The 20,071-nt window shown below is 41.5% G+C and overlaps 1 protein-coding gene across 2 annotated transcripts in view; it reads left to right on the top strand.

The window, feature by feature from the left end:
* HLF (HLF transcription factor, PAR bZIP family member) overlaps positions 1-16,643 on the top strand; it is a 59,774-nt gene extending 43,131 nt beyond the window's left edge. The window contains exons 3-4 of one of the 2 annotated variants that reach the window (XM_054458023.2): positions 6,838-7,058; positions 12,257-16,643. In XM_054458023.2, coding sequence (XP_054313998.1) covers positions 6,838-7,058; positions 12,257-12,472 — 437 coding nt within the window. In that variant the 3' untranslated portion in view covers positions 12,473-16,643. Of the gene's footprint in view, positions 1-6,837; positions 7,059-12,253 lie in introns of both variants that reach the window. The other variant, XM_054458022.2, reaches the window with a different exon arrangement.
* The last annotated feature ends 3,428 nt before the right edge of the window (positions 16,644-20,071 follow it).

The raw sequence follows: 20,071 nt of genomic DNA, 5'->3' as shown, positions 1-20,071 counted from the left end.
TACAAAATTTATTGCACACTTTCCCGGTACCACAGATTGTGCTAAGCACTTTGTATGTATTATCTAATTCATTTTTCACATAGAATGAGGCATAGTAATCTCCTTTTTCACATAAGGAAATTGAAACTCAGGTAGGTTAAGAAAAGAAGGGGGAAAAAGTCAACGATAGTCTCTTTCCCCAATACAGACCTTATTAGGATTTAGAGGGGCATTTTTTGGGGGTCATTTATTTACAAAGGCCCAAGTTTATAACATACAGGTGACAGAATCAGCATTCAAACCCAGGTCTGACTCACTTCACAGCATAAAACCACTGTCCTGTACAAATTTAAATCCTGCCATAATGTTAATTTGGGTGTAAACACTCTCCCCCTATGCAATAACTCAGCTTATAGGTCAGTCTCCGTTGCCATGAGAATGTTTACCAGACAATCACAAAAACTCACCGTACACAAACAAAGGCTTATTGTTCACTCATCTGTAATTGCTATGGGTTGGTCAGGTGGCTCTGCTGATCTTGGCCGGCCTCACATTTCTAGAGTTCAGGTGATTTAAGCTGACCTAGGCTGGCCTGTTCTTTCATTTTCCAGCAGGCTAGACTGGGCATGTTTATGGTAATGACAGAAGTACTACAGAAAAGGGGCAGAAACATGCAAAGCCTCTTTAGGCCCAGCCTCAGAACTAACACTATCATTTCTGCCACATTCTGTTGGCCAGTGCAAGTCAGAGACCAGCCCAGATGCAAGAGGTAGGGAAATAGGCTCTGCCTGGAAGTGCAAGTCACATGGAATAGAACATGAATGAGTTGGGAATGAGCCTTTGGCCATCAGGACATTAGTGTTACGCTTTTGCAGAAAGGACTTGTTGGACAAATAACAGATTCCTGCTGTGGGGATGGAGACCAACTAATAAGGCCTCAGAGTCTAGAAAGCCCATATCCTTAGGCTGTATTTGTGAGGTTTTAATTTAATCTTAGTATATATCGTGAGCGCTCTTTGTTGACCTTATAGTGTTGCCATCGTCTCCTAAGTTGATTGGCTCCCTGTATGTAAAACGATTTTCAGAGGCAGGCATGGTTTGTAGCAAAGTCAGCTGTAATCCCTGATGATGGTATCATCATCAGGGGTTGCCAAGAGGGTAAAAGTGCTATTTCAGATTATGACTACATGGGATCCAGGAAGTCATGACAAGTGAACAGACCCTAAACTGGTGATGAGGAGGGCAGAGGTGAGCAGGAGGGAAATATTTGGCACCAAACTTTGAATCACTAGGAGTTTCACCCATCAGCTCTGAAGGAAACCCTTTGGCCAAAATAAAAATTGTCTTCTCTTTCCTCAGCCTTAATTGATAGAGGATAATGTTATCAGCTGACTAATGCTCATCAGTGATCAACATTAGACTATTTTGTTTTGACATTACTGCTGCAAATCTCCTGCTTTATTAACTGCCTGAATGAGGAGCACATCAGAAAGATTGGAGGTGTTGCAATTAGCCTTTAGGATTAAATAATAAGTAACACTGTAATTTGTGACTTTGATGCAGACATAAATTTAAAAAATAAACCATTGACTAGAGAAGACATAAAGACAGAGTGCTGCTGTTCCCCTTCATTGATGACTGCTTGCTAATCAGCTAATTGAACACAAGCTGCTAAATTCTTGCTAAAACATGAAAGAATATGAAATATCCTGTTTCCAGTTATACTATTTGGAGGTTTAGCCATGCCTAATCTGTGACAAAAGTAGAGGCCAACTTTGGGTTTGAAGGTAACTTCTATTCTTTTTCCAGATTTCTTTAAGCCCTTTGTTCCACCCTTTCCTCCAGAAACCCTCCTTGGTTCTTCTGGAAGTGACTTTCAGCAAGAAGCTTTTAGAAAGAAAGAAAAAAAAAAAAAAACAATGTTCCAGTAACTGCAGAGGCTACATGATGGGTTTGATCTTGTCCACTATGGATCTTTTAAATAAAGCTTTGGAAGTACCAAGCTCAGACTTAACAAATACAGGAGAAAAAATGACATGATTATCTCAATAAATAAATATCAAAAGACATTTAAGAGAACTTAATACATTATTTCTGGTTTTAAAAATTATTAATAAAACAAGGTTGGAAGAATTGGAACTGCCTTACCTTGTCAAGTTGTATCTACTAAGATACTAGAACAAGCCTTTATATTGAAGGATCTGAAGAATTAAAAGCATATTTCTTTCAAGTCTGGGACAAGCAGTGATCATTAGTCTCAGTCTCTCTTTCTTCTCATTGTCTTGTAGAAACCGGCTAATGCAGTGAGATTGAAAATTATTAAAAAGAAAGTAGGAATTATAAACATAGAAAGGATGCCGCCTCTGTCTATAGAGGCAGAAGATGAGATTGTTCACCTAAAAACTAAGAGATGTTAGAACTGTTAGAACTATTAGAACTAATAAGAAAGTAAAATGGCTGGATATAAACCAGTAACTTTTAAAACTAGTAGCTTCCTATATAGCAGCAGTCACCACTTAGGAAATATAATAGGGTAACAACTCTTATAATACATTTAAGGAATAAACTGAAATGTGAAAGGCTAAAATAAAGAAAACTATAAAACTGAACTGATACATGTTTTTAAAAAAGCCCACAAAAAATAAAAATGGAGAGCATACTGTAGGTGTATTCAATATTTTAAAGATAGTTGTCCTCAAATTTACCTGTGAAATTGTAATTCAAAAACGCCAAATATTATTATATTTAAAATGGTAACTTTAAATATAACTTAACCAATGTATTCTGAAGTTCACCTAGAAGAGTATATGTATAAAAGTACCTTAGAAAATTTTCTAAAAAGAACAAATAACCAATAAACATGCAAGATATTCAGTGTCACCAGTAACAAGGGAAATGGAAATTATAACAATAGTAAGACCAGCCTGGCAAACATGGTGAAACCCTCTACTAAAAGTAGTCTCTACTAAAAAATACAAAACAATTTTAGTCTCTACTTAAAATACAAGAGAAATTAGCTGGGCGTGGCGCTCAGCACCTGTAGACCCAGCTACTCGGGAGGCTGAGGCAGGAGAGTGGCTTGAATTCAGCGGGCAGAGGTTGCAGTGAGCCAAGATCACGCCACTGCACTCCAGCCTGGGTGACAGAGCGAGACTCTGTCTCAAAAAAAACAAAACAAAACAATAGTAATAGTTGTGCATTGCCAACATTTAAAAAATCATATCGTGTGAAACGTGCACTCTTACAAATGGTGGTGCAAGTGTAAATAGCTATGACATTTTTTGGAGCACAGTTTGGCAGTAGGTTTTTAAAATTTATTTTTTTTTAATTTTAGATTCAGTGAGTACATGTGCAGGTTTGTTACATGAATATACTACATGATGCTGAGATTTGGCCTTTGATTAAACCCTTCATGCAGAGAGTGAACATAGTACCTAATAGATCATTTTCCAACCTTGCCCCACTCACTTCCTCCACCTTTTTAGAGCCCTCAGTGTTTACTGTTCCCAGCATTATGTCTGTGTGTACCCAATGTTTAGTTCCTACTTATCAGAGAAAACATGCAGTATTTGGTTTTCTGTGTTAATTCATTTAGGATGATGGCCGCCAGCTGCATCTGTGTTGCTGCAAGGGGCATGATTTGATTCTTTTTAATGGATACGTAGTATTCCATGGTGTAGATGTATCACATTTTCTTTATCCAACCCACTATAGATGGCACCTAGGTTGATTCCGTGTCTTTGCTTGAATAGCGCTGCGATGAACATGCGAGTGCAGGCGTCTTTTTGATTGAAGGATTTATGTTCCTTTGGGTATAAATCCAGTAATGGGATTGCTGGGCCAAGTGGTAAATTCTATTTTTAGTTCTTTGAGAGCTCTCCAAACTGCTTTCCACAGGGGCTGAACTAATTTATATTCCCACCAACAGTATATGAATGTTCCCTTTTCTCTGCAACCTCACCAACATCTGTTATTTCTTGACTTTTTAATAGCCATTCTGGCAGTATGTTTAAAAATATAAAATGTACATGCCTCTTGCGTGAGCAGTCTCACTTCTAGAAATCACTTCTATAAAAACATATACCTAAAAATCCATCAGTTGAGGAATTATACATCATTATATATCCAAACTATGGGATAATCTTGACCCATTAAAAAGAAAAAGTAGTTTTATTTGTACTAACATTGGAAATTGCATATGGTATATTGATAGATTAAAAAAGTAACTTAAGATATGTGGGTAGTATAATACCATTTGGGTTAAATCACTTATGTGTAAAAACCAAGATATAAGAGGTTCACGTCAAGATGTTAAGGGTGATCACCTCTGAAAAGACAGTGAATGGGACTGGGGGGAAGAGGAGAATGGCAAGAACCAGGACTTTCGCTCTCTTGACACATTCCTGTATTTGTTAACATTTCGCAGTGAACATCTTTGATCATTTAAAAAATTAATGATGCATTCTTATATTGACAATTCTTATACTAAAATTTTGAAAATCCACAGGAGATAGGAAAAAATACCCCTTACTTGTGATACTATTGACATTTTGAAATGAAAGGAAAAAATGAGTTTAGTAGAGTTAATTCAGCAGAAAATATAAATATATAAATATATAAGCTATCTTTGGGGAGAAACGGGACCTGGTTTTGTTTCGCAGATCCTTTGCCATTTGCTGTTTGATACTGGGGAAGCCATGTACCTTGTCTGTGGTCCAGTTAGGTTTCTCCACTCTGCAGGTAGGGCTGACCTACTTCCATTGGAGGAAAAACCTAGAGAGAAAGAATGTCAAGAAAGGTTCCACCTGAATGGGAAGTGTTATTGTTAGAATGTCCATGAATGAATATCAGAGTCCAGCATCTCAGAGGCCACCATTAAATGAGGAGCACTCTTTGTAGAAGCTGAACTCTGAAGTATGCATCATGGTGAGGAGTCAGGTGGGGATAAATGAATAAAACATAAAAGACCATGTGGTATGGTAGAGGAGGAGGTGTGTGTGTGTGTGTGTGTGTGTACAGCTTAAGAAAATTTATAAAGCAATAAAGGAGAACATTTTGATACAGCATAATAAACAATATTGGAGTACTAAGGAGGAGCTTGGAGCAATTCGATTTGGGAAGTATTAAGAGGTGTTTCATGATGATAGGAGATGGGTGCATATGCCTGTGTAAGAATGGGGAAGTAGGGACATTGTAGTGATGGGGCATTGGCATTGGGTAACTTTGTTATTAAGTTCAAAGAGTTTCTAAAGGGAAAATAAAATCCCCATTTGAATCACAGGTGGTTCATTTTCTGAGGCAATCTCAAGAGGCACAAGATCAAATCTAGCTTGACACCATCCAGTACAGAACTCAGCAGTCTCTAGAAGCTGGAGCTGAGCTACAGCTTGGCTAATGAGAAATCTCTATCCTCTGCCAGCACCTCAGGGCCCATCTCTTCCTCTTTGGCAAGCAGGATACAAAGAGAGCGCAAAGCAGAGTGGGACCTAGAAGGTCACCCAGAGCATTCATTTTGCAAACTCCCCACCAGGCCTTTCCAGAAGACAAATGATCACGGTTTCACAGTTTTGCTAGAATCCGAGCCAGTGGCTTCATGCTTCGACCTGGGGTAGGTTTTAATGAACCTAAAGAATACTTCACACATTGACCTACCATTGACAGTGAGGAAGAGGAGGAGATGGGCCAAACACAGCTGAACGACATCCTCTCATTTATTCATGGGGCGTGAGAGGAGCGATTGTAAAATTCAGATGAAAACTAGAAGTTAAAATTCAGAGCTCCCAGTATAAACATTTGGGTCTGGTATGAAGTTCACTTTCACCAGTAAGACACATTGAGAAACACAAGAAACCCATTGTTCTCTGGATGTTTGTGCATTTCAGTGGTTTTGCCTGTAGGACCCTCAAGTGGAAGTTAGATTGTCTCTATTATGTTCTTTCTAATTTGTTAAATATTTCTTGAACTAATCCCCTTCTCACTATCTCCATTGCTACCGTTAATGTGTACACTGTTTATCACAACAGCCTTGTATCTGATCAGTCTGCAGCCATGGCTCATGCAATCCGTTCATCATGCTGCCCGATTCTTCTTTCCAAACATCAGCTATTTGTCACTTCACTGCTCAGCATCTCTCAGTGACATTTGGATTTTTCAAAATCATATCCCCACTGCCCACCTTCTTGGCCACGTCTCTTGTGCTTGCACCTCTCCCCACTCCGTGTTTTCTTCTGATTCAATGTGACAGCTACCCAAGACTATACGTGGTTCTGCAAAAATGCAAACCTCTGTCTTGTCTTGGCACCTAGAATACCCTTTTTTTGCTAATTACTCTTTGTCTCAAGATGCAGCTGTACCAAGAGTCATCTCTAGGAAATGCTTCCTAACCTCCTTTGTGTTACGTACTATTTCCTCACACTGTGGAAGCACATGAGAATTACTTCCATCCCAACATCTATACTCTCCCCTAACTGGCTAGTTATTGGTCTGTCTCCCTGACTCACCTGGAAAACACCCTTAAGGTGAAAATTACGTAGTTCTGTTCATTGCATCTTGCAGAGTGCCTGGCACATCGCTGTGTGATAGGAAAGAATGAATGTGTATTTTTAAATTGGGCTTCTCCCTCTCTAGTTTTTGAACATGTGTATGTGGGTTTCTGTTTTGCCTGATGTGACGCGAGTCAAGTCATACTCAACCTGCTGTGTTCTCAGAAATGCAGTGAGGATGAGTAAGATAAATCATGTTAGCATCATATATAAGTGAGCTAAAGACTCTTACCACTCATCTCAGAGCATCATTAAGTAGCCGCCCTACTGGGTCTCTCTAGGGTGTTCATGAATTAAAACTCCTGTGTTGTTCCAGGTCAGCTGTTGCCAGCAAACCGCAATACACCGAGTCCCATTGATCCTGACACCATCCAGGTCCCAGTGGGTTATGAGCCAGACCCAGCAGATCTTGCCCTCTCCAGCATCCCTGGCCAGGAAATGTTTGACCCTCGCAAACGCAAGTTCTCTGAGGAAGAACTGAAGCCACAGCCCATGATCAAGAAAGCTCGCAAAGTCTTCATCCCTGATGACCTGAAGGTAAATTGGAACTGGTAATCAGTCTTTGGGCAAATGGAGAGTGGGATCCACAGACAAATTAAAAGGGTGACCCCAGGATGATCCCAGAAGCTAGTGCATGAAGGATTTCTGATCCTGTTTCTTGGCATGTGACTTCTAGGCAAGTTGTTTCCTCTCTGGGTATTTTTTTGAAATGCACTTTTATGTCTTGATGCTGAACAGAAACAAGGAGAAGCAGTAAAATGTTGGAGTGATTTTAAACCCACGAAGGAAGCAAACCTGCTCCTATCTGCATGGAAACCCACAAAAGTCTAATAAAATTAAACCCCAAATCTTTCAAGTTTGAGAAGAGAAAGAAAATCATTTGAGAAGGGCATCTGAACCTCATCACCCTCGAAGGGTTACCTTCCTTTTAGAAAATTTTTGATAATTTGCTGCTGCCATTTCCCCGTAGGCTGCGGGGAATAACAGCCAGAGATAGGACCTTCCTCCATATTGCCAACCTTGGATGACCAGGGTGGGATTTTGTGAAGGAAACTGGTAGTTCCCTGACACCATTTATATGTACTGTTCACTTTGTATCTTAAGTAACGATCACTTGAATATCTCACCGCTGGGTTAATTCTAAGTAGGTTTTCTCTGCAGTGTTGAAGGGACACATTATTTATAAAGGGAAATAGATTTACCTTGGAAGTCAAATACAGCTTAAAACAAAATTAACCAGACACAATAATGACATCTTAGGATGAAAATTCTTTCCAAAATCATGCCATGTCTGCTAATGCCAAAATAGAACCATTTCTTAGAACTTTCATGCTTCTTTCCAATCATATGGGTACTAGAGATATGATTATTACATAGTCAAGGCCTTGGAACCAGGCATAATTAGCCCTTTTCTACTGTCTGCCCACCATCTCTCAAACCTAACTATGGTTCCTGTGTAGAGACACTCCTAGGCTGGGAAATAGGAATTTGAGGCAACGTCTGAACTGGCTTAGACCAGTTGTTCCTGCTTTACATAGCTAGAAAAAACGCTGGAAGCAGAAGTACCTGGCAAATTTAAATCACTGCTGTCATCCGCATTCCTGAGATTACCTTAATTGATGCAGAATAGGAAAACATCAGGGCTGAAGGGGACCTTAGAGATTCATTTGTCCAAAATTACCACTTTGCAGTTGAGGAAATGCAGAAAATGGAAAGCTGAAGTCAGCGGATCGCTACCTGTTAGAGAAAGGCTTAGCCTGGTTCCCAGGTTGTCTCGCTTCCCAAAAGGTCACAGCAGCATGTTGGCCCTGACAAGGGCTATAACGGGGGCCCATGGGTGACAAATCAGTGGCTGTCACCCTGAGAATCAAAAAAGGAAGTAACATGGTAAAAACACCAGAAAATCTAAACTAGTCAGGACATTGATGGTTAGACTGAGATGGGGTAAAAAAGGGGCACCATGGGCTCAGGTCTTGGGCAATTAGGTACCTTATTTCAATGAGATGCCTTTCCCAGTCTTGTCTTCTTAGTGATCCAATTTTTTGTGTTTTTTTTTTTTTGAGACAGAGTCTCGCTCTGTTGCCCAGGCTGGCGTGCAGTGGCATGATCTCAGCTCACTGCAAGCTCCACCTCCCCAGTTCAAGCCATCCTCCTGCCTCAGCCTCCTGAGTAGCTGGGACTACAGTTGCCCACCACCACGCCCAGCTAATTTTTTGTATTTTTAGTAGAGACGGGGTTTCACCGTGTTCGCCAGGATGGTCTCGATCTCCTGACCTTGTGATCTGCCCACCTCGGTCTCCCAAAGTGCTGGGATTACAGGTGTGAGCCACCACGCCCGGCCTTTTTTGTGTATTTTAAAGCCTCGTATCTTAAACTAAAGCCAGGGATCCTGTTCAACATGGATTTTCTCTTGAATGGAGGGTAGTTTGAAAGGATGCTGCTATGAGTAATAGATAGAACTTCCAGCCAGACTTTCACAAAGTCTCCAAATTTATCAAAGAGCAAGATTAGTTAATAACCCAGGTAACCTTGGCAACAAAGAGGCCAGACAAAAACCATCTGTGCTGGAATTACACATATTGCTGCTGTCGTGGTCAGGCCTGACCTTTCCACATAGCAGGTGGGGAATGGGCAGGAACATTGTCCTGCCAGGTGTCTTTGGATATTTTTTAGTTGTAGATGAAGTGTCAAACTAAAGACCATGAGCTAATATAAAGCAGGAAGGAGAGCTGTAACATGTTTCTCCTTCTGGCAGAAAGGTCTGAGCTAAGGGTAGATGAGGGAGAAGGTGTTTCTGGCCCCCAGCATTGGACAAGTAAACCAATTCAATGAAATGGCTCCACCAAAAATGATCTTCCCTGTAGCTGCCTGAACTTCCTCTCTTGAGCCAATCATTAGGGTTAGCATGCATGCACTGGAGAAAGAAGGGAGAATTGAGGTTGACATGCTGGGGTACCTAGCTGAAAATCCATTTAATTACCTTGATTTTTAAAATGCTTTTAATGGTCTATTCATTCACTCGATGAATATTTTTCAAATGCTAGTGTGTGCCAACCCTCTAACCCTGTATCAGGGGCTGGGAATACCGAGGTGAGCCAATACTGATACTGTTCCTGCCTTCATGGAACTTGTAGTCTGGTGAGAAACAGGGAGTGTTGATCTGTTGGGTGGGGCAGGGCTACGTGGGTCCCTTGTTGCATGGAGGTAAGTGGGTAGCCAGATGGCATCAGCAACTGGGAGAGGGAAAGAGGGCAGAGGATGGAGTGCCAAGTTGATCAGCCCCGCTCAAAATCCCGCTTCCCCCTGCCTGCAACCATTTTGTGATAACAAAGGGAGGCAAGCTGGTTTTTCTAGTCCAGGACACTCCTTTCGTCATTCCTGCCTTCTGTATCCTCTTCTTGACCCGGTTCCCAGCTCTCCTCCCTCCCGCCTGAAAGGTTTGTTTTGCATTCCACACCTTGGCTGGCTCATCTGCATGTGTGGACAGGTGAGGCTGGGAAATGAGAGCACTTTAGAAGTAAGAAGAGCTCTAATAAGTTAGAGAGAAGTTGGTTGTTACCCTGAAGTCAGCTGGTGACTCCCTGGTCTTTAAGACCTGGTCAGAATTGTCTTAGACCACATCAAGCCTGTGGCCTATGATGGGACTTCCCCATTCCTCCCCCATCACATACATGCAGTTTCTGCAGTGTTCCAGGGGCTTATTTTTATGTACCCCTTCGCCTCCTGGGCTCCTGTTCCCCTGTGTGCAGACTCTGATACATCCTAAATCAAGTCTTCTTTTGAGTGCTCTTGGAAACCACACTCCCAGGCACATTGTTGGGTATAGATTTACTGATACCGTGAAGGGAGTGGAACCCAGGCTTCCACCAAAACACAAATAACTTCCATCAGAAATGGAGGCTTCACCACTGTTGTTAACTGGAGGCTTCACCACTTTGGGCCCCCTCACCACCATGACGTCATTGACTCTCCTGGCTCCTCCCAGCCTCTCCCCAGCCTCCAGCTCCCCTGCTCACTTTCAGAAGCACAGACAACAAATTTGACCAACAACCATTGCACACCTGCCCTAGCTTGCTCACCCAGGTATTCTTCAAAGAGCAGCCTCCTCCCTCCTACCCAGAAGAATTCTGGTATCATCTATTTTGAAAATTGTTTTTTTACCCTGTTACATATTGTTATGAAATGTATAAAAAGCTGGGGGTGCTTTATTTAAGATGATAGTACTAGTTTGTGGATGGCAGATAGGAGGTGTCTACACAGCTTCTATCCCACACTTTCTGTATTTGTGCAGGGCAAATGCCTCTTGAGGGTAATGGGCAGTTTTGGGGGTGGACCGCTGACCTTAGACTTTCCTTGCAGCCTTGGCCCCAACCCATGTGACCTCCTCCAATGCCAACTGCCCTTTGGAATTCTGAGGGGGGCAAGCACTGGCCTGACCCGTTTATTCTGGGTGGCATGTAACTGCAGGTAGTAGCATTGCTAGGACTGAGGGATTTGCTGTTGCAAATTGTTGAAAAAGGGGAGTTGCAAAATTCACCAGGTGGCACCATCAATGAATTGGGAAGATCTAAAAGAAGATCCCTGTTTCTTAGTCTTTTTAAGGAGTTTTTCCTTTCTGTCAGGGAGGCAGCAGTGGGGGTGGAGGGCGGAGAAGGAGGGATTGTTTTTACACTGACCACAGTAAAATATTACTCAGGCTAATTAAGGCCTAGAGAACAAACAGAAAATTAGAGTAAATTATGTAAATTCTGGCCACTAATATGAGTACATTGATTAGCAGCAGGTTGAAGGTTTTTTTTTTAATTTCTATTTTTAATTATCAAAGTGTATGTATCTATTATATGATACTGTAATAGTTCAGAATAACATAAAAGGTAGAAAGTCTTACCTCTTTCCTTTGCCTCTGCCAATCCCCCTTCTAGGGGCTCCACCTGTATAGATTAGTATAAATCTTTCTGCGCCTCTTTCTATGAATATATGATTTTTAATCAAACTGGGATGAGACCATACATATTTGTGTGTAAACTGTCATTGTTTCCACCCACAGTGGCATATCATGAACATCTTTCTGGTGCAGGTGGGTCATTATTTTTAACAGCTGCCGAGTATCCCTTTGTATGACTGTATCATAACGTGGTTGTTAAATCTCCTATGCATAGTTTTTCCTCATTTTTTCTATTGCACATAATGCTGCAGTGAACAGTTTATGCTTGTGTGTACATGCACATGTATGAAGATTGCTACAGGACAAAATCCTGGAAGTGGAGTGCCAGATCAATAGTATATCCATTTAAATAGTTGATAGATATTGCCAAATTGCCTTCTAAAATTTTTGCACCAACTCATACCCAAAAAAGCATATGAGTGCCCTTGGAGGAAAAGGGTTCTTAAAATGTTGATCAGGGAGAGTAAAGAAAGTTGGAATGTAATTTAAGGGTGAGGTGAGCCACCTGCTTTCATCCAGCCTCTGATCTCTGCTTCATTGAGCACACCTCTGCTGGGCAAAGAGTAGGAGCCTGTTGGGACAGATCAGTGGGTCCTTGCTCCAAGAAGGAAGTGTGGCTCATAGGCCACGCTCTCAGACATGCAGAAACTGTAAAGGAAGGAGACACAAGCTAAGAAACCCAGGCTGGCACCTCTGCACAATCCTGGAGCCTGCCCGTGCCCTGGCTGGCACTGGGCTTTGCTGAAATCTAATATCTTGTTTCTTTTTCCCTTCTGTAACTAATGAGCAGGATGACAAGTACTGGGCAAGGCGCAGAAAGAACAACATGGCAGCCAAGCGCTCCCGTGACGCCCGGAGGCTGAAGGAGAACCAGATCGCCATCCGGGCCTCGTTCCTGGAGAAGGAGAACTCGGCCCTCCGCCAGGAGGTGGCTGACTTGAGGAAGGAGCTGGGCAAATGCAAGAACATACTTGCCAAGTATGAGGCCAGGCACGGGCCCCTGTAGGATGGCATTTTTGCAGGCTGGCTTTGGAATAGATGGACAGTTTGTTTCCTGTCTGATAGCACCACACCCAAACCAACCTTTCTGACATCAGCACTTTACCAGAGGCATAAACACAACTGACTCCCATTTTGGTGTGCATCTGTGTGTGTGTGTGTGTATATGTGCTTGTGCTCATGTGTGTGGTCAGCGGTATGTGCGTGTGCGTGTTCCTTTGCTCTTGCCATTTTAAGATAGCCCTCTCATCGTCTTTTAGTTCCAACAAAGAAAGGTGCCATGTCTTTACTAGACTGAGGAGCCCTTTCACGGGTCTCCCATCCCCTCCCTCCTTCACTCCTGCCTCTTCAGCGTTGCTTCATGTTCGAGCTTACCTACTCTTCCAGGACTCTCTGCTTGGATTCACTAAAAAGGGCCCTGGTAAAATAGTGGATCTCAGTTTTTAAGAGTACAAGCTCTTGTTTCTGTTTAGTCCATAAGTTACCATGCTAATGAGGTGCACACAATAACTTAGCACTATACTGCAGCTCTAGTCCTTTTTAAGTTGCTTTCCTCTTACTTTCAGTTTTGGTGATAATCGTCTTCAAATTAAAGTGCTGTTTAGATTTATTAGATCCCATATTTACTTACTGCTATCTACTAAGTTTCCTTTTAATTCTACCAACCCCAGATAAGTAAGAGTACTATTAATAGAACACAGAGTGTGTTTTTGCACCGTCTGTACCTAAAGCAATAATCCTATTGTACGCTAGAGCATGCTGCCTGAGTATTACTAGTGGACGTAGGATATTTTCCCTACCTAAGAATTTCACTGTCTTTTAAAAAACAAAAAGTAAAGTAATGCATTTGAGCATGGCCAGACTATTCCCTAGGACAAGGAAGCAGAGGGAAATGGGAGGTCTAAGGATGAGGGGTTAATTTATCAGTACATGAGCCAAAAACTGCGTCTTGGATTAGCCTTTGACATTGATGTGTTCGGTTTTGTTGTTTCCTTTCCCTGACACCCTGCCTCGCCCCCACTTTTCTAGTTAACTTTTTCCATATCCCTCTTGATATTCAAAACAGTTACTTAAGATTCAGTTTTCCCATTTTTTGGTAATATATATATTTTTGTGAATTATACTTTGTTGTTTTTAAAAAGAAAATCAGTTGATTAAGTTAGTAAGTTGATGTTTTCTAAGGCCCTTTTTCCTAGTGGTGTCATTTTTGAATGCCTCATAAATTAATGATTCTGAAGCTTATGTTTCCTATTCTCTGTTTGCTTTTGAACGTATGTGCTCTTATAAAGTGGACTTCTGAAAAATGAATGTAAAAGACACTGGTGTATCTCAGAAGGGGATGGTGTTGTCACAAACTGTGGTTAATCCAATCAATTTAAATGTTTACTATAGACCAAAAGGAGAGATTATTAAATCGTTTAATGTTTATACAGAGTAATTATAGGAAGTTCTTTTTTGTACAGTATTTTTCAGATATAAATACTGACAATGTATTTTGGAAGACATATATTATATATAGAAAAGAGGAGAGGAAAACTATTCCATGTTTTAAAATTATATAGCAAAGATATATATTCACCAATGTTGTACAGAGAAGAAGCGCTTGGGGGTTTTTGAAGTCTTTAATATTTTAAGCCCTATCACTGACACATCAGCATGTTTTCTGCTTTAAATTAAAATTTTATGACAGTATCGAGGCTTGTGATGACGAATCCTGCTCTAAAATACACAAGGAGCTTTCTTGTTTCTTATTAGGCCTCAGAAAGAAGTCAGTTAACATCACCCAAAAGCACAAAATGGATTTTAGTCAAATATTTATTGGATGATGCAGTGTTTTTTAGGAAAAGCATCTGCCACAAAAATGTTCACTTCGAAATTCTGAGTTCCTGGAATGGCACGTTGCTGCCAGTGCCCCAGACAGTTCTTTTCTACCCTGCGGGCCCGCACGTTTTATGAGGTTGATATCGGTGCTATGTGTTTGGTTTATAATTTGATAGATGTTTGACTTTAAAGATGATTGTTCTTTTGTTTCATTAAGTTGTAAAATGTCAAGAAATTCTGCTGTTACAACAAAGAAACATTTTATGCTAGATTAAAATATCCTTTCATCAATGGGATTTTCTAGTTTCCTGCCTTCAGAGTATCTAATTCTTTAATGATCTGGTGGTCTCCTTGTCAATCCATCAGCAATGCTTCTCTCATAGTGTCATAGACTTGGGAAACCCAACCAGTAGGATATTTCTACAAGGTGTTCGTTTTGTCACAAGCTATAGATAACAGCAAGAGATGGGGGTGTATTGGAATTGCAATACATTGTTCAAGTGAATAATAAAATCAAAAACTTTTGCAATCTTAAGCAGAGCTAAATAAAAGATATCAATATGAGACAGAAGTGGACGTAGAGTTGGCCTTTTTACAGGCAAAGAGGTGAATTGTAGAATTGTTAGATGGCAATAGTCATTAAAAACATAGAAAAATGATGTCTTTAAGTGGAGAATTGTGGAAGGATTGCAACATGGACCATCCAAATTTATGGCCATATCAAATGGTAGCTGAAAAAACTATATTTGAGCACTGGTCTTTCTTGGAATTAGATGTTTATATCAAATGAGCATCTCAAATGTTTTCTGCAGAAAAAAATAAAAAGATTCTAATAAAATGTATTCTCTTGTGTGCCAGGAGAGGTTTCAGAAACCTACCTCGTCTTAAAAATTTAAACACTTTGGAGTCTGTACAGGTGCCTTATATGTAGGTCATTGTCACGATGCACACACACGAACACTCCCTCTGGACTGGCTGCCTCTCCATCCAGGGCAGTTAACTAGCAAACAAGGCAGATCTGCTTCATGGAGCGGGAGGCCATGGCTTGACTCTGAGTGATTTGGGTCAACCAGGGTCAGACGCATGTCTGCACACTGCAGCTATTATGAGAGTCCCTTTGTCATTTTTCACCTTTTCATCCTAAGCATCTTTCAGAGATTAATTATTTGGCCATTAGCAGTGAATCCAAATCATATCACACTGACATCATATAGACATGATTTGGAAGGAGCAGCTTAGGACCTCCTGATGAGGTCACATTGTTCTTTCTTTTAACTAGACTTGGCAAAGAAAGGCAAAAATTGACCAGCCTATCTTTCTGCTGGTGCTGCCTTAAGGAGGTAGTTTGTGGAGGGGAGGGCTGTAAATCATTACTTCTTTCTCTTCAGGAAGTGGCCACTTTGAACCATTCAAATACCACATTAGGCAAGACTGTGATAGGCCTTTTGTCTTCAAATACAACAGGCCTCCACGGACCCATCCCTCGAAGCAGAAGGACCCTTTGAGGAGAGTACAGATGGGATTCCACAGTGGGGTGGGTGGAAACCTGTACTAGATAATCCAGAGGTTCCTTCTAACCCACTGGTTTGGTGGGGAACTCACAGTAATTCCAAATGTACATTCAAATGTCTAGGGTCTGTTTTCAGAAGAAGCAAGAATTATCAGTGGCACCCTCCCCACTGCCCCCAGTGTAAAACAATAGACATTCTGTGAAATGCAAAGCTATTATTTGTTTTTTCTAGTAGTTTATCTCATTTTACCCTATTCTTCCTTTAAGGAAAACTCAATCTTTATCACAGTTAATTAGAGTGATCCCAAGGCATGGGACCAGGCCTGCTTGCCTGTGTGTGATGGCAGTTGGAGATCTGGATTTAGCACTGGAATCTCAGCACCCTGCAGGTGTCTGAGACTAAGTGTTCTGCCCTCCAGGTGGCAATCACCTTCTGCTCCTAGGTACCCCCACTGGCAAGGCCAAGGTCTCCTCCAGGTTTTTTCTGCAATTAATAATGTCATTTAAAAAATGAGCAAAGCCTTATCCGAATCGGATATAGCAACTAAAGTCAATACATTTTGCAGGAGGCCAAGTGTAAGTGTGTGTGTGTGTGTGTGTGTGTGTGTGTGTGTGTGTGTGAATAAGTCGACATAAAGTCTTTAATTTTGAGCACCTTACCAAACATAACAATAATCCATTATCCTTTTGGCAACACCACAAAGATCGCATCTGTTAAACAGGTACAAGTTGACATGAGGTTAGTTTAATTGTACACCATGATATTGGTGGTATTTATGCTGTTAAGTCCAAACCTTTATCTGTCTGTTATTCTTAATGTTGAATAAACTTTGAATTTTTTCCTTTCTTTCATGTATTTTTATTAACAGTTGGCTAGCAATGGTATTCTTTTCCCACCTCAGTAGCAAAGAGACCATTTATAGAGATTATTATCTAGATAATAAAATGATAATACTATATAATTAGTAATAAATTAACATTTATTGGGTAGTTATGTGCCAGACACTGTGCTAAACACTTAGATGGAATATTTTATTCCATATTAGCTCTATGAGGTAGGGACAATTATTATCCCCATTTACAGAAGACAAAATTGAAAGTTAGGGGAGTCACGTAGCTTGCCTAATGTTACAGAGGTAAAAGTGGCTGAGATGAATTCTGATCCCTGGAGTGGGCATTATTTAGAGGGGTGGTTCCCAAAAGCCAGTCCACAGACTGTCTTGTTCTCTAATATATAAAGAATAATTCAGCAACATCGAGGAGTATAAATCCAGAGATTCTGAATCAGTAGTTCTTGGATGGGGCCCAGAAATCTGAATTTTTAAACTGATCCCAGCCAACTTCCATGTGCAGCCAAGTAATTGGTGTCAAGGATTTATAGACTTGGCTCTTAATTCAAGTTCATGACCCTTGGGGGATCCAGGCAGAGATTTCAGAGATGCCATAATTATCTGAAATTGTATGCAACTTTTTTGTGTATAAACACATTTATTTTGCTGTAGAGAAGACTTGTAGCTTTTTTTTTTTTTTTTACTTCCCTAAAGGAACCTGTGATGCAAGGCGGAATAAAACCCCTGATTCATATAAGAAGGCTGATGTAAAGCAGTGGTTCTCAGCCCAGGGAGCCCAGTAGATTCACCTGGGGAGCTCAAAACTGGCTGTGTGGGGCTGCAGCCCAGGCCAAGAAACTCAGCATCTCCGGCATAGTGAGAAGCGGGGCTCTGTGTTGAGGAGTACAATTCTGGATTCAAATCTGTCACCTAGTGGGTATGTGACCTTGAGCAGCTTCTAAACAGTTTTGAACATAATCTCATCTATGAAATGAAGGTATACTCACTTCTAAGGGTTGTGGGGAGAACTAATGACAAAAAATGAATTGTCTCTGGCACATCCGAGGCCTTCAATAGATAACTACATGGGGCCCACGGGAGTAGAACGGATGCCTTGAGCATTTTTCCAATTCAATATTTCAGACTATTTGTTCCTTCCAAGAGGACAGAAAAGAATTCCCCTGCTCATATGCCAGAACAGGATGGGTGATGGTACAGGAATGGGTGGTAGACTGTTAGAGATGTTGTTTCATAGTATGACTTCACCAACAGTTCATAGACTAGCGCCAGCTTTGTGCACAAGGTCGATGGGCATCTCTTACTTGGTGACAACCTCTAGTTAAAATTGAGTGGTTACAAGTTAGGGTTCAGCTCTATTTTCATCCATCAAACACCTTTCACCTTTTTGTTGTTGTTGTTGACGTGGAGTCTCACTCTGTCACCAGGCTGGAGTGCAGTGGCACGATCTCAGCTCACTGCAACCTCGGCCTCCTGGGTTCAAGCGACTCCTGCCTCAGCCTCCCGAGTAGCTGGGACTACAGGTGCGTGCCACCATGCCCAGCTAAGTTTTGTATTTTTAGTAGAGGCAGGGTTTCACCGTGTTGGCCAGGATGGTCTCGATCTCTTGACTTCGTGATCCGCCCACCTCGACCTCCTAAAGTGCTGGAATTACAGGCGTGAGCCACTGCGCCCAGCCCACCTTTCACCTTTCTCAGAGGAATAAAAATAGTAACCTTAGCTTAAGAATAGTGACCTTAGCTTAAGATTCTTCTGGGGCATCTTCAAATCTCTTGGAGGAAATGACTTCATGCCTGGAGAGCATTTGGATCCGAGATGGCAAGAATTGATAGGAAGCCAAGCTGCGTAGACTCCCAGTCATACACAAGTCCTCAGTCCCTGGAGGCCCATCACATGCTGCATGTAGGATGGCTCTTCCATGCACACTTAAGCATAAGACACCCAATCAAGCCCCTCTCTTCAAAGCATACAAATTGAATTTCCTTGTTGAAAATCATTGGCTTAGAAGTCTCTTTGGACATCTTTAGCTAGGAACTGGGTGAGAACTTTGAAATCTTGTCTTTGTGGTCAGAAGATGGCTTCTTGGTAATAAATCAAAAGGACCCTTTGGAGGAGATAGGACTAGTCAAAGGTGGCAAGCATCCTCTGCCTCTCTGGGTTTTGAGTCAGGGAGGACTTGGATCCAAAGTCCCTGTCTCTAACTTCTTTTTATCCTGCAAAGCCTGGCACGATGCCTGGAAATGGTATAGAGAGATAACAGTTACTGAGTCCTAAACCTGTGCCTTCCATATCTCATTTAATCCTCACACTACAAAACAGGTACTGTTATTATCCCTGTTTTGCAGATAAAGAAACAGGCTTACGGAAATTAGGTAATCAGCATTTTTAACCCAGACCAAAGCCTGACCCCAGAGTTTGACAGGGGTGGGAAACATCAGGAGTTTACCAAACCTATTTATTTACCTTCTGGACATTCAAGTAGACCACTTTTTCCAGGCTCCCTTACCTCTAGTATGACCATTCAACTGAATTCTGTCCAAAGGAACATAAGCAGAAGTAACCCCAGGTGTCACTTCCATGAAAGGCCCATAAACAGTGCCACCTGATCCCTTCTCTCTCCTTTTTTCTGGCTCCTGGAGAAGATGGAGACTAAGAAGGAAGGGACCCAGGTCCCTGAGTATATGGCAAACACACCTGACAGCAATAACTTAAGCATACTCTGAGAATGACCCCATATGGCCGTCACAGCTGAATGTGTGTTCAGAGTTCCAAGCTCAGGAATCTGGGAGTGGCCAGCCTGGAGGTTCATTCTTTATCTATGACGAACATCTGAACCCCCAGCCTGTCCCAAGGACCACAAGCCATACAGAGGATCATAGTCCTTTGTTTTGGGTTAAATGAAGGTTGTCAGGTAGAGGTTGTTAAGGGGAGGGTGCGAAGTGGAAATGCTATTTTATAAACTACATGCTATTTGCAAGTGGTTGTAGTTCTTCTGTCTGGCCCACTGCCACTGGACCATCCCTATGTGTAAATTTCCTCTAATAATAATTTATGTCTCATTTGCTAGCCCTGGGTTTCATCTTCAGCCTCTCAAACATGGTTCCTTCCCTGTTGAGATTAATAGGGGTCTGGTATGACACTAAGTCATCAAACTGTTACACAAGGAAGGAAAAAGCTTCTCTGTATTAAACCATTGAGATACTGAGGTTGCTTGTTGCATGGCCTAACCGCTGATTAGCCTAACCCTAATATGAGAACCTTCTGAAGCCCAGTGTCCTTAATTTGAGATCTTGACATCTTTGCCAGGTTCCCAACTGTAATCTAGGCTCATCACCCCTCACATACATGACTTTGAGGTTTGTCCACCTTCTGGACAGACCTCCCACCCTGGTTAGGCTAAGCCTGCTGGGTTGGACCTTCAGAATAT

Source organism: Pongo pygmaeus, chromosome 19 (genome assembly GCF_028885625.2).
Source record: "Pongo pygmaeus isolate AG05252 chromosome 19, NHGRI_mPonPyg2-v2.0_pri, whole genome shotgun sequence".
NCBI classification, from domain to species: domain Eukaryota; kingdom Metazoa; phylum Chordata; class Mammalia; order Primates; family Hominidae; genus Pongo; species Pongo pygmaeus.
The sequence above is the reverse complement of the archived record's forward strand: the minus strand, read 5'-3'. Positions and strand labels throughout refer to the sequence as shown.